General features: G+C 50.5%; 1 protein-coding gene across 2 annotated transcripts in view; it reads left to right on the forward strand.

The window, feature by feature from the left end:
* Positions 1–2,914: 2,914 nt before the first annotated feature.
* COL27A1 (collagen type XXVII alpha 1 chain) overlaps positions 2,915–14,595 on the forward strand; it is a 149,728-nt gene continuing 138,047 nt past the window's right edge. The window contains exons 1-3 of one of the 2 annotated variants that reach the window (XM_074556062.1): positions 2,915–2,932; positions 4,009–4,307; positions 11,937–12,007. In XM_074556062.1, the coding sequence (XP_074412163.1) occupies positions 4,252–4,307; positions 11,937–12,007 (127 nt within the window). In that variant the 5' untranslated portion in view covers positions 2,915–2,932; positions 4,009–4,251. Of the gene's footprint in view, positions 2,933–3,706; positions 4,308–11,936; positions 12,008–14,595 lie in introns of those variants that run through there. The other variant, XM_005490550.4, reaches the window with a different exon arrangement.

The following is a 14,595-nucleotide window of genomic DNA, read 5'->3' on the forward strand; positions in this document are numbered from 1 at the left end:
GAGCTGCAGCTCCTGAGCAGAGGTGGGTACTGGTTCTTCTGGCAAGTGGCTAAATAGGGGGGAATGTTTAAGGTGCTGTATTTATTCAGGCTGTAATGACATGCTGCTTTTTTTGAGTGTGTTTCATCAAAAGTAAGAGTTCTGTTCCCTGTCCCCCATGTTGTGTGGTGGCATTTCTTCCTCCCCTGTACTTTTTATTTTTTGGCTAATTAAACTAGTCAATTCCAATTCCTTTTTTTCTTTTTTTTCCTTTTTCTCATTTCACTGCTATGCTGTTTTATTTCAGTTTATTCAGTGTTTTAAAATGGCTTCTATTTAAATTTGGAAGGGAAGAAAAATAAATCTGCTAAATATATTTCTATTCAGATCATATGTTGTGGCTTTTCTCTTTTTGAAGAATGAGGTCTAATTTTTGAACCTGAATTCACTTGGCACAAGTCTTGGCTTCAGCAATGTTGGGTTTCCTTTTGTTTTAAAGTAATTCCCTTTTTCCTACTGCTGGGATACATTTATGTCTTCGTGCTAGCAAAGCTTTCAGGCATGCATTTGGTCTGAAAATGTTCATGGGAGCAAATGTGGGCAGAGGATTTGAGGATGAGGCTGTCAGTGAGTTTTATGGTGGTCCTTGGTGAGATGCTGTGGACCTGAAGCATCATCAGTCTTTTCCCACTACCCACTTTGGATAAATCTGTGCAAAAAGATGCAGCCCATCATTTTCCTTTCCTTTTTGTCCCTCTCTCTAAAAAGCCAGGCCTTGTTCCTTTCAAGTAGGGTGGGGTTTGGTTTTGTTTGAGGGAAAGGGAGTTTACTAAATATTTGCTGCATTCAGAAGAGAGAAAAGGTAGAAATAAGCAGGAGAGGGATTAACCAACAATTATGTGAACTTGGAGGTTTATTTAATTGATTAAAGCTTTATCTTAAACACTTCAGCATGGCTAGAATATGTTTCTCAGCGAGGAATGTGTGACTGAGAAACATGGAAAGAACAGCTGGGGGAAAAAATAGCTAAGAAAAATAGAGATTTTATGGTGTTTCTGACAAGCTGTGTCACTGCCTGTTGTCCCTAAAGTCACAGTCCTCAAAGCTGCACTGTTTGGGTCATCTGAGTTCCTGGGCTTTCAGAGGGGTTTGAGACACATTTTTCTGTGAATAGGAATTTCTGACAAGGATGTGTAACTTAGCTGCACCCTTCTGAGAAGGTTTTGTAGAGGACAGAGGAACTGTGAGGCTGTTAGTTAACCATAGTCCCAACGCTGCTTGTTTCAAATTTTTTGCTGTCTCTGCTTAAAACTTCATCTGTAACAGCGAGAAAGGAAGCAAAATGCAGATGCTTCAGAGTAAAGGTATGAATAAAATCTTCTTTCTATAGAAACTGGGAGATGGAAAACCACAGCTCCAGCAAGCAAGCACAACTAAACCAAATATATGCATTAAGGGAGAGAAGCCCTTGGCATGCATGGGAGCAGAAGATGTCATGTAGGAGATCTGATTTATGGGGGAAACCTCAACTTTTGGCCATGCTCTGAGGTCAGGTTTTTGAGTAAAGCCTGCATTGCTGAGTCAGGCCAGTGGGTCCTTGAATTTTCTAGTCTGAACATGATGTAACATTCTCCTCTAGCCTTGAGTTCAGGTACTTGGTGGGTCAATGTGGGGTCCTGCTTGTGGCTGTGTTTTGTGTATTTTTAATGTATTTTTCATGGGGAGTGGATAAGTTTAATGCCCATGCCCAGCTGTGAGGTGCTCCAGCCCTTCCCCATCTCAGGGGATGGATAATGCAGTAAGACACAGAGCACCTTTGTGGAGGGAGCCCCTGGGGTGCCTCAGCCTCGATGGCAGAGCCACGCTGGGCTCTGGGGCTGTGCTGGGTGCTCAGCACCTCGCAGGGCCTACCCTGTGCCCTGCAGCCTGTCCCCTTGTCCTGGGGATCCTGTAGCCTCTGCAGCCCTGTGCCCTTGCCCTGGGGATCCTGCAGCCCTGTCCCCTTACCCTGCAGCCCCATCTCCTTGCTCTGGAGATCCTGTAGCCCCTGCAGCCGTTTCCCCTTACCCTGCAGCCCTGTCCCCTTGCTCTGGAGGTTCTGTAGCCCCTCCAGCCCTGCCCCCTTCTCCTGGGGGTCCTGTAGCCTTTTCAGCCCTGTCCCCTTGTCCTGGGGGTCCTGTAGCCCCTTCAGGCCTGTCCCCTTACCCTGGGGGTCCTATAACTCCTGAAGCTCTGTCCCCTTACCCTGCAGCCTCATCCCTTTGCCCTGGAGGTCCTGTGGCCCCTTCAGCCCTCTCCCTTACCCCTTGCCCTGTCCCCTGCCCTGTCCTGCAGGCCCTGCCCCTCAGCGCTGCCCTGCCCTGCTCTGGAGTGCCCGGGGTGCCCCCCTGCCCGGCGGCAGCGCTGATCCTGCCCCTCTGGAGGCTGGATCTGTGCTCATTAGCTGCTGTTTGCTGAAACCGGATACCTGGGGCACCCCCGCCAGCGCGGAGTCCCCGGGCCGCAGCTATTTAAAAGGACAAGGGCAGCCTCAGAGCTCCCACCTCTCTCACATCCATGTCCCTCCGCCCTTCTCTCCCGGATCCCCGCAGCATCCATGACCCACGAGTGCGGCCACGGCCCGAGGGGGACGCGCCAGCCCCGGGGAAGGATTATCTGCTGAATTTGGGGAGAGCCCAGAGAGCCCCGGCTGGCCCCGGGCCCCTCAGCCCGGCCGCCTCTCCCGGGCTGGCGGCGCCGGAGACACCTTGAAGGGCAAGGAGGGAGGAAGGGGCTTTGTTTCAGTTTTCTTTTTTTTTTTTTTTCCCTCTTTTTTTTTTTAATTTTTTTTTTTTAATTAGCTGTTATTATTATTTTTAAAGAAGCAGCGATTGCCGTGAGCTGCTGGGACAATGAATGCCCAGGGCCATGGGGTTGCACGGAGATGCTGCTCGGCCCCTGAGCTCGCTGCAGAGTAAGTGCCCGAGGCAGAGGGGCTGGCAGGGGAGGGAGCAGGGCAGGGACACCCAGGGGTGCAGGGACACCCAGGGGTGCAGGGACACCCAGGGGTGCAAGCAGAGGTGGCACCATTGTCCCTCACCTGCCTCAGGGACCTGCCGGTGGCTCCAGGGCTGGCTGGGTGGGACTTTGGATGAGGAGGGGAAGCAGGGATGAAGGCTTTATCCACATGTGGAAGTCCCCTCTCCTGGCAGAGCTGGCCAAGAGGATTTGGTATCCAGCTTGTTCTGCATAGGGAAACTCACTGCCCCGTTCCTGCCCTCCGGGATGCAGATCCCATCCCTCGGGGCTCTGGAGATGCCCTGGGGAAGCAGAGCAGCTCAAGGAGGGGAACAGGAGCATGGGGGACTTTTCTCCTCCAAGCCTGAGTCCCATCCAGAGGCTCCCAGCTGCCTGCACCAAGCGCAGATCCCAAGGGAAAAGCCATGGCAGGTACTTCATAAGGTGGGTCAAGGTCAGTTTGGGGCTCCTGGACAGGTGAGTGCAGGGGGCTGCAATTTCCATCAGCAGAAAGGCCTGTGCTTCCCTCTCTGGAGCCTGACAGGGTCTTCAATTCTTTCCCTGCATTTCTGGCCAAAAGAGTTTCTTTTTTTCTTTCTTTCCTTCTTCTTCTTCTCTTCTCTCTCTTTTTTTTTTTTCCCCAAATTATTTATTTATTTTGTATAATTTCTCGTAAATGCTTCGCTATTACAGAGGAGGGCAGCAGAGAGAGGCAGTAAGAACATCCTTAAATAATTTTCATTTCTCAAAATCTGCCTTTTCCTCTTCTCTCTAAGTCCAGAGGAGAGATCCTTGGGGGGTGGGAGGCACATCTGCATTGCAAATAAAAATAATAATTACAACCACCAACCAACCAACAACAAAAAATGTAACAGCTAAGAGAAAACACTTGAAATCACGGACTTTGGGAATCAGAGATCACAGAAATTGCACTATTTATAAGGAGAGGAGAAAAAAAGACAAGAAATCCAGCGACCATGGGCCAGCCTGGCTTCCTAGAGTGTACTTTGTGTTCTCTCTCCTTTTTCCAAGGTAATTGCAGTCTGCCGAGAGGGAGTTAAATGGGATTAAAAGATCTGTGTAAGCAAAAGGACCCAGAAGAGAAGGAGGAAGGAGTGAGCCGTCCGGGCCAGGGGTGTCTGTGACACAGCCGAACCCCTTAGCGAGGCACAGAGCCGAGCTCCTGGGAAGGATGTACCCACAAACCGCCTCACCCCCCGATTTCTGATGGATTGCCGCAAAAATTGCCCGAAAGAGACAATGCACTAAAACGTGATGGAGCCGGAATCAGAGCCGGTCTCCAGACTCAGAGCTACAGCGGCAGGCAGGGGGTGAGTACAAACTCCGCTACTCCGCGCTGGGGAAGGGAATCCCGGGCGGGCTGGGGGTGCCGGGGAGCCGCAGGGATTTGGGAACGGGCTGCGGGAAGACATTCCTGTGCCAGGGGATGATGTGAAAACTCCCGCTCTGGAGGGGAGAACGGGCTGTGCGGGCAGGGAGGCCACGCTGCGGAGCGGGGCACGGGGAATGAGGCTGCGCTGTGTGCGGGGATGGACGGGCAGGAGGAGCCCCCCGGCATCCCCAAACCCAGCACAGGGACAGACAGCGGCTCCCAGCCCCGGGGGCTGCTCCGGGAGGCCCCTGCAGCCCCCAGGCTGATGCAGGAGCGGATCTGCTGTCCCTCTCAACCTCACCCTGCACGGGGGGGTCCCAGCCCCTCCTGGGAGCATCCTGGGGATGCTGCTGCCACCCTGTCCTTTGGGGACACGGGGACACGGCTGGTGCTGCGGGAGCTGGGAGAGCCCGGGGGGCTGAGGCTCGGCGCTCTTCATGTGCTCGGCACACACAAAACGCGGCTCCCTCTCCATCCGTGCATGGAAGGATCCCGGCGCACACCCTGCCCGTCCCCCTCCTGCCACAGCCGGGACCGGATTTTACTGTTTTCATTGTTAAACGCGTTGTTGGTGGTGGTTTTGTTGTTGTTGTTGTTATTTTTCCCGGGATCCCGCAAAGGGTTAATCCCGCTGGCTGCGTTGTCGGATGTACTGATGATTTACCGACACTCCCTTGGAAAGGCTGGGATTCTTCTGCCTGGCAGTTTGAAAAAGTTGTGTACAGGATCCCTGTGCCCGGCTGGGCTGGGAGATGGGGCAAAGAGGGGCACCGGGGCCGGGGGGTTTGGGGGCAGCCCCCCTCCAGGGCCGGGGTCACCCTGCTGCACCCACCCCATTCCAGAGCTGGGGGTGGATGGGGAATGTGCAGCTCCCTTTGGAGGCTCAGTCTGTGTGTGTGGAGTCACACGGAGAGCCCAGAGCCCTTCCCAGGAGCTGCAACTGCTCTCCTTGACAAGTTTTCTGTGTGTTTATATACTCCCAAGGGCTGAATCTCAGCGCTTTGGGGTTCTTGCGGTGTGGGGGTTTTGTTTGGGATTTTAAAAATAATTATTTATTTATTTATGGAGGTAGCTGTGGCGTGTCTGGTAGCTGCAGCATCTCGCATTTACACCTCTGTAGTGCTGGGCACGGTCTGGGAGAACCGCCTGGGACCGTGCAAGGGTGGCTGGCGTCAGAAAGGGGGGAGCAGGCAGAGAAAGGTTCCTTTGAGCGAGCAGGAGCAGCGTGTCACACACGGCGAGGGCACGGGCTGCGCTCTGCAGCGACACTCTGCACCAGCACAGCCGCTGACAGGGCACCAGGCATCACCTACCCATGGGGACAGCGAGATGCTGCCCAGGTGCCAGGTCCTGCCTGGGACAGCCCGTGTGAGCGCGGTTCGGACCCAGGAGCGGGCAGAGCAGGGGATCCGTGCCCGCTCTGCCCCGTGTGTGCCCGGCTGGCACAGCCCTGGAGCCGTGCATGCCCTGGGCACTGTGCCCTGGTGTGTCCCGGTGCCTCGGAACCAGCGCCCTTTGTCCCGGGTGCTCCCTGGGCTGTCCCCGCCGTGTGCTGCTCCGGTCCCTCCTCAGCAGAGGTCGCTTGCTGCCCTTCGCATCCTCTCCCGGAGGGAATTTCGGTGCTGGGTTTGATTCCCTTGGCAGAGCGCCGTGCATCCCACGGCTCCAGGGTCCCCTTGAGGTCACTGCTCCTGGGGACGGTGCCCTGAGCCCGCGGCTGGCGTGTCCTTGGGGTCACCAGGCCACCCTTGCTGCCTGGGGACAGCTGGTGATGGGAGCGATCCCCGTGTGGCAATGGGGGTTCCTCTTGTTCCAGCGCTCCTGCAGCTGCCTCTGGAGCAGGGCTGGTGGCTCTGGGGGTTTCTCCTGTTCCAGCGCTCCTGCAGCTGCCTCTGGAGCAGGGCTGGTGGCGCTGGGGGAGTTGATGGCCCCACAGGATGCCTGCAGGTGACAGTGGAAGGGCTGACTCCCCAAGGGAGGAGCGGCAGTGGCAGAGTGTGCTGGAAGACTTGAGCTGCCAGAGCTTGTAAAAGCAGAAGAACATGAAGTTGTACAGGCTCTTCAAGTTTAGAGTGGCCCTCTTGGTGGTTTTTGGTGAGCACAGACCCCCAAAAATCAGAGGAGGGTTTGCATTGCATGCGCATGGAGCACGTGTCCAGGTGTTGTTCCACTGCAGTGAATTTGGCCCATTTAGCCCCAGGGCCCCTTGCTGGCCATGGAGGAGGCTCGATGCTCCTGGAGACCTCAGACAGTGACAGCCTGCTGTCCCAGCCCTGGGCTGGTGGCACGATGCTGCCCTGGGGCTGCCTGGCCCATCTGTGTGCTGGATGAGAAATGCACACGTGGTACCACAGCATCCGCTGGGCACCATCAGGGTGAGTCAGCCCTGGGAAGCCCTGAAAGGGCTGCAGGGAGCCATGGATCCTTTTAAGAGGAAAAGAGGATTGCTTGCAAGCCGGGCAGGTGGTCTGGGGGCAGATCCAGCACTGCTGGACAAATCCAGCAATAGGGTGGCAAATGATGTATGTGCTGCGTGCTTGGGGGTAGAGAGGAGGCAATTGCACCTGGAGATGTGTCCCATGAAGGACAGACAGCATCACAGTCCAGGACCACCCTCCTGCTATTTCCACGTGTCTCTCTGTGTGCTTTATTAAAATAAAGCTCCACCTTCATCCCCTTTCTGCAATGGGTTGAGGGGTCAAAATCTGCCCTGCTTAATATCTCTGTTCATGGAGATCCAGCTACTGAGTGAAGGCTGCCCAGGTTTGTGGTGAGATTGGTGTTGGAAATCTCTGCCCAGGGACAAACACAGGGTTTTGTGGGGTTTATTTTTCCCCCTTCCCTTTCTTTGCCAATTTGTTGGGGACATGAGTAGACATGATGGACGCTTTTACTGAAGCAAATGGAAACAATGGGGAATTCTATATGGCTCTGCCAAACCCCATTCACAAAATGAAGGAATGCAAAGGCGTTTGTTGGAGGGACAAAAAAGGAGTTAGATGACAGATCAGGCTTAGCACTTCTGTTTGTGGAGAGGGCTCCAGTTACTGGAGAACACAAAGGCCAGGGCCAGCGCTGAGTGTTGTCACTTCACACAGCAGCAAAGCCAGTATCCCAGACAGACAGACAGACAGAGGGATGGGAGTGAAGGGCAGGCAGTGGTGGGTTCCCAGGAAGGATCCCCCACTGTGGAGAGCTGCTGGGAGTTGCCTGCAGGGTGCTTGAGCCTTATCAGTCTGGCATCTCCCATGTGGGGAAGCAGGTTGGCCCCAGGAGCAGCCCAGCTCTGGGCAGGGACACCTTCCTGTAGACCAGGTTGGTCTAAGCCCTACCCAACCTGGCCTTGAACACTTCCAGGGATAGGGATTTGATTTTTCCGTACTTAATACAGACATTTTCTAGACCACTCTGGATTTTTAGTATTTTTAATGACCTTAAGAATGGATTTCTAGGGGCCACATCTCTTTGTCTCCTCAATACTTTTCCTAAAAAATGGAGCTGCTGAATGGGGATTGAAAAGTAATAGTATTTCAGTTGTTTCAGAAACTTTGCCCTTATCACACTGGCGTTTGCAGCAGCGCCTGTGTACAAAATCATTGCCTGGAGGTGTAAGTCAATACCTCATTTATACTGCAGGAGAGGTGCAGCAAAGGACTGAGCAGGGTCAATGTGGGGACGTCCACATAGTTGTGTGTTTCCATTGCTTTTGCCAGAAATTTGAGGGGGAGAGTGGAGAAATACCATCATTTCCAGAAGCCTCAGAAGCTCCACAGAGGAGGCTGCTGGTACAAAATAAGATTTCTACCCCAAAAAGCTGGGATGGAATTGATGCACAGTACAATTTAGAGCCTCAGTTTATAGGTTGTGATTTCCTTCCTGTTTGTCAAAACTTACAGAATTATCATCTCCAGTCGTGTGCAAAGGATCTTAAGCCACATGTGCATTTTCTCCTTTTTAAGATACAGTCTGATTTACAGCTAGAAATGCAGGTTTGCTTTTCTTGAAAAGCAATTTTCAGCCTCCAGCTGGCTTTGTGGTCTTTTGAACAGGAAGAATATACACCTGAGTGGAGAAAAGTGGTGGGGGAATTGTTTTTCCACCTTGCAGTAACGTTTGCAATCTCAAAGCCATTTCCCCACTGTAAATGAGGGAGAAAACAAAATAAAAAATTAAATGCTGCCATGGGCCCTTGAAATATTTCCTTCAGCTTCAACCCATCATCTAAACAAACAAGATGTCAAAATCAGTTGGACTTCTTATTTTAAGTCAGAGCAAATCTTTTATTTAAAAAAAAAGCTGAAATTGTTCCAAACCAATTCCAGAAATAGCGGGGAATTAGTTGATCACAATTATTTTACAGGTTGCCTCAGCTTTGTCAAATTGTCACTTCCTCGAGGATAATTTGTGACCAAGTTTACCCTGAAGGCTGTTGTGCTCCTGCTGTCCTTAATTCAGTGCAGGGCTCCATTCCAGCCCTGGTCAGAAGGGCATGAGGGCGTTTGTGCCTCTCTGTCCCTCTCAGTTGTGCTTTTCCTTGGACTCCTGGCACTGGGCAGTTCCCTGATCCACAGGATTTGCCAAAAGCAGGGAAGTAAAATGAAGCTGTAGTCAGTCAGTAACTTCAGTTTGCTATAAAGGGAGTTGGTGTCTGCATTGGAAACTGTAAAGGCTCATGTGAGCTTACATCATGTGTGCTCTGGGGCACCCCTACACCCAGGGGCTGCAGCAGAGCTTTGGGTTGGAAGGGACCATGAAAATTCATCTCATTCCATCCCTTGCCATGGCAGGGACACCTTCCACTGTCCCAGGCTTCTCCAAGCCCTGTCCAGCCTGGCCTTGGGCACTGCCACTGATGGGGCAGCCACAGCTGCTCTGGCCAACCTGTGTCTCACCACCCTCACAGGGTTTTTCTTCCTAATATCAACTCTAAATCTGCCCATCTTCAATTTAAAGCCTTCCTCTTTACCCCTGTCCAAAGTCACTCTCCATCTCTCTTGGAGCCCTTTAAGCACTGGAAGGTGCTCTGAGTTCTCTCTTGAGCATTCTCCTCTCCAGGATCCTCATTGTGGTACTCACAGAGCCTGTGAATAAAAGAAATAAATGCCTTCAGTGGTGTCTCTTGATAGAGTGGAAATGACTGCTCATGGGAGGAAGCTGAGATAAAGGCAAGGTGGGTTTGATAGCTCTATATAAGGAGAAAAATCTTCTTTACTCTTGCTACTCGAGCTGCTTGTGCAGCTCTGTGGAAAAAGAGCCTGCATTAAAAACCCTGGGATAATTAACAGCCCCATCACTCACACAGCTGCCATTTGGAAGCTGCTTTTGCTTTTTCCATTAAGTTGGTGGATTTTGCCAAAGTGTTTTTCTGCAGTGTTTTGGCACCCGGCCCCGCTCTCAGCTCTGACGGGGTTGGCCATGTGAGGGGTCCAGGAGCAGGGCTGGGGCCAGCTGGATCCCACACTCTGCATCGTCTCCTTTACAGCCCAAGAGTGTCACTGGAATGAAATTACGTGCTGGATTTTCCCCCAAGACTTGTTCTCCTCATTGTGTCAATCCACAGGAGTTTGGTTTGTGAAGGTACCCCTCAAAAAAAACCAAAAATTGTACTTCAGAATGTTGTGAGTGGCAGTGGTTATACAAATTGATCCTCACCAGATCAGGTCCTCACCTCACCAGGTTCTCAATACCTGGGAGTGCTGCTGGTGATGATCCCGTTCCCTGTCCTCCTGTGTTCTCTTCAGGCAGTCAAGCTGGTGATAACCAGTCAGGTCTTTGCTCCATGGAATTGTGTCCACATCTTGAACTCTGTTGGAGATGAGCACAGACGTTCAGGTTGTCTTGTGAAGTGGATTTTAGCCTCTCTCATGCCAAACAAAATACTGCCAGAGGTGGCCATGAGGAATCATCCTGTTCTGCTTCCCTTCCTCCACTGTCTGCCCCAGTAGCTCTCCTTGAGTTGGCAGTGTCTCCATCCCAACAGCATCCCAAGGGATGGAGCTGCCAGAAAACAGCCAAGGCTCCAAGCTGGAGATCTCTGGAGCGTGGTGAAGGTCTCCTGGTTAGGATATAGCTGGTTGTAGGACATGGCAAAAGAACACCAGGATTGGGCTATTCCTGGCTGTTCTTCCATAAACTAAAGCACTCCCAGAGCTCTTGAAATGTGCAGCCCGGTGTCAGGATGATGGAAACAGCAAAGGAGGACATGGATTGCTTCAGCTCATTTCTTTCCCAGTTGATGTGGGACCACTCCAGGATTTTATCTCTTTAAGCCTTAAAATATTAGTTAGTGGCTGGATTCCTGGATGGATTTTTACATTCAAGGCCAGGTTTCCCCACTGATGTAAATCACTGTGGCTTTGTTTTAGCTCTGGGAAAGGGTCTCTGCACTGGGTGAGGATTTGCCAGGGTAATACATTGTCTCAGAGAATGATTTCTTGGGCTAAAGCTGAGGCTCGATGGCAGGAGAAGAGTGGTTTGATTCATGACTTGTGCATCAGATGTGGAGAGAGGAGCAAGCTGCACTTTGGCATGGCTTTGCACAGTCCAGTGCTCACCCTGGCTGGGCTGAAGTGACAAACAACCTGTGGGTGTCCCACACTGCTGCCTCCTGCCTGAGCACTTTCTGTAGTTCACATTTCTGTCTGTTCCTCCAGCAGCTTCTGCTGATGAAGCTGTTAAATATCCTTTCTAGAAGATGAGGGGATTCAATCTTCAAACTTTCCACTGACAGCTTTAAGTGAGCCTAACCGAGGAGTTTCCCATGTTCTTTAGCTGGCTACAAATCAAGGAAGCTGATGGGGGAAAGGGGGGGTTTTAGCTACCTTTCTGGTAAAAGGATTTTTCCCCTGAGCTGCTGTTTTCAATGGCACCTGAAGGCTTAAAGCTGAGCTAACAGAGAGGTTTGTCAAATTCCCTCTCAGCCATGGAAGGGTCTGTGAGAGCACAGGGTTGGAAGTCTGTGGATCTCCCATTTCCTAAACTTTCCTACCATGCCAGGCTTGTGAGGAGGCTCTCAGTGGGTGCTGAGTGGTGAGAAGCTGCCCCCACCTTTGCACCTGGGTGTAAAATGAGGAGCAGACCCATGTAGGGGTTTGCATGCTTAGGATATGGTTAAGCAGGAGGAGTCAGGATGTGTTTGCTGAGGCGACAGGGCACTGAGTGCCAGCCCATTTCCTACATGTCCCAACAGTGCACTCCTGGCAGGGCTTTGGGGCCTCCCAGCTCAGAATGATTTCTCCATTCCCCTGCATTTCTGGTGGTCTGTCCTGGGTGGGCTGAGTGCCAAGGAGCAGCAGCAGCACAGACCCAGCAGTGATGGCCCTGCCTCTCAAAACACAGGGCTGCTCCTTGTTCAAGGCTCCTAATTCCGCTGGGAAACCTTTCCACTAAGTTCACTGGGTTTTGGATGGCTTTAAATCAGAAAAAGAAGGTCTCAGGCTGAATCTACTTCCTGTCACTGCCTTTGCTGGACTTGGGATCAAGGAGAAGACCTTTCACAATGGAATTGGTTTTGTTACTGTTGTTGTAGAAATGCATTCATTTTTTTTTTCTTCTCTTGCATTTTTAGGGGATTCTGCTTTCTCTGGACAATATTGTGTTTTACTTGGTTCCTGGGATTCACACAGGGAAATTCTGAAGGTAAACTACACTTCTTATTTTCTCTCTTCCTTCAACAAAAGTAAAAGCCAAGTGCTTTGGTACCAGTGTAGGATTATAACTTAACAATCCATGTCTGAGCCCAGTGCACAGTTAGATGCATTTATTGCTGATGGTTGCAGTAGAGATGATATAGATGGTGCAGTTAAGAGCTGGCAAAAGAACCATGTTTTGTACAGGTGATTATGTGTCCCACAGGATTTTCAGAGCCTGATTGTCTAGTGGAACTGGTGGGAGTGAAGCACTTTGTGTCTAAAATGTCACTGGCATCCACCTGTACTTGCCACGACTTAACTGCTCTTAAAAAGTGCCCCTTGAGACTGGGGCTTTATGGAATTAAATGTCTCTGGCAGATTTTTCTGTGACTTTGGTGCACCCCAGGCACCTCTGCCAGCACAGGGGATGTCACATATAGAAATAATGTGAGTTCTAAAGGTAAGAGCAAATTTAAGGGAGGAAAATCGTGCAGTGTTGGCTGACAATAAAATGGCTATAGCTGGTTCAGTCTCTGTGCTGTGAGGGGATATTCTATAGGGCACCTTCAGCCTGTCCTCACCCCTTGTCCAGGCATCACCTCCCTGGTGCTACCAGGAACAGGACTAGGCTGAGGTATGATAACCAACAACCCTACAAAAGAGATTAAACTTGAAACCAAACAAAAACACACAAAAAATATTAATCTTTAGCACTTGATAGTGGGTGTGAGCATCTCTGCAATATCTGTTTGAAAAGGAGCCTTCTCCTCTCAAAATAGCAACACCTTTCCCACATGGTTGCTTTACATGGGTATTTGCTGGAAGTGAACAGCTTCCCCTGCCGTCAGCAGACAGCACTAAGTGGACTAGCAGGCTCCAGGGCTCTCCTCTCAGTCTCTAAAACATGAAGGAAAAATAGAAATTTGGTCAGCACTCAGCTGTCAGCCAGCCCATGGACCACTTTTTACAGGAGGGAGGGAATAGATCCCTGCCATCAGCAATTTTGAAAAATGTAATATTTTCCAAATTCTGCCTCCATGCAAAGGAGGTGAACATCTGGCTGAATTACTTAGTCAAGCAGTTTTCAGAGCAAGTTTTATGTCAGCTCGTAAAGAGGCAGAACAAATACTGTGTCTTGGCATCTTGCTTTTCAAGTAGATTATAATATGCTGTTTAGATTCACCTCCATCCATCATTTTACTCCTAAGATAATTATGGGATGGGGCTGTGTCTTTTGTTACCTTCAATATAAAGAAAACTCTCTCATTTCACTCTCATTGTGTTTACCTTGGTGTAGTTGATAGCTCCCCTCTCAGATACTTTGTCTGTGATAAAAGAATTTTGAAAAACTTGCCTGGTTTCCACACAATGAGAGAGAGAATTTCCTTCTGGGTGCCAGAAAACAAAACCTTGCAGGGAAGTAAAGGCTGCAAGAAAACATGGGTGACGTGGGGCTGTGTTATCACCCAGGATTTCCAAACATGAGACTCAGCAGCTGTAAGAACTTGTTCACAGGGCAGTGTGAGGATGAAATTCAGCCAATGCTGTGGGATTTTGAAAACACTCTGGCTGTTGCTCTAAGGATTAGGAGTCTTCCTGTATGCTGGAAAATCAGGGAACACAGAGGATGATCTTTCCACAAGTGTTACAAATCCCAAAGATTGTGAGGTGAGTTCATTTGTTGTGTGCTGACTAAAGGTCTGGGCAGTAACTTTTGGAACTGCTGCACTTATTCAACCCAGTTTTAGCTGTGGGCATCACATCTTGGCTGTTGGAATCTGGGAAGCTGCAAGTTATTCCTCTCCTGCCTTTTGGCTTATTTTCCTTGTACAGCTTTTTGTGTGGTGAAAGGGGGAGGGAAAGAAAGAGAGGGGAAGGAGAACAATAAAATATTTTTTCCCCTTTCCAGAGATGATCATGGGGTTGTTCAGGAATCTCTGTGTATCTCACTTCATGCACAGAGTCTGATAGAAGAGTTTTTCCCAGTTGCTCAAGTGTTGCTACTAGCTTTGAGGCACCTGGGATCAGGCAGCTCTCAGTGCATGTTCTTTTTAAATAATGTGTTTTGATGGAAAAATCCACAGAGGGAAAAAGTTTGAAGGGGAAAAAATCCTCTGCTAAACTTGGAGCTGCTTCAGGAAGTCAGAATTACCTTGCATTTCACATTGGTTGATGACATCCATATCCCAGGAGATGTGACCCAACAGCCCAGGACAGTTGGATGGGATGGAGAGGAGAGGAGATGGGCTGGGTGCACAGGAGCCCTGAGCTCTGTATCTGGACCTGGTGCTGGAAAGTTCACATGTGTGTCCTGCAGGAGGATGCTTTATTGGGATTTTGCGTGGGCATTCAGAGTGTGGCTCCACCTTAGCGGCTTTTGAGGGAGAGCAGTGTTTGGGTTGTGCTTTTTTCCCTTAAACACTCCTGGATGCTGTTGCTAACGAGGCATTGGGATTGCAAACAGCAGCAGAAGCATCCTCTGAGCATGGAAACATCCTCAGGTCTTTGCAGAGCAGCTACCAAATAAATAACTGCTAGAGCATGCAGCATCTCCAGCAGAGACAGCCCCGTCTGCCTCTGAGGGAGAACCTAAAA

This window comes from Zonotrichia albicollis, chromosome 21 (genome assembly GCF_047830755.1).
Source record: "Zonotrichia albicollis isolate bZonAlb1 chromosome 21, bZonAlb1.hap1, whole genome shotgun sequence".
NCBI classification, from domain to species: Eukaryota; Metazoa; Chordata; class Aves; order Passeriformes; family Passerellidae; genus Zonotrichia; species Zonotrichia albicollis.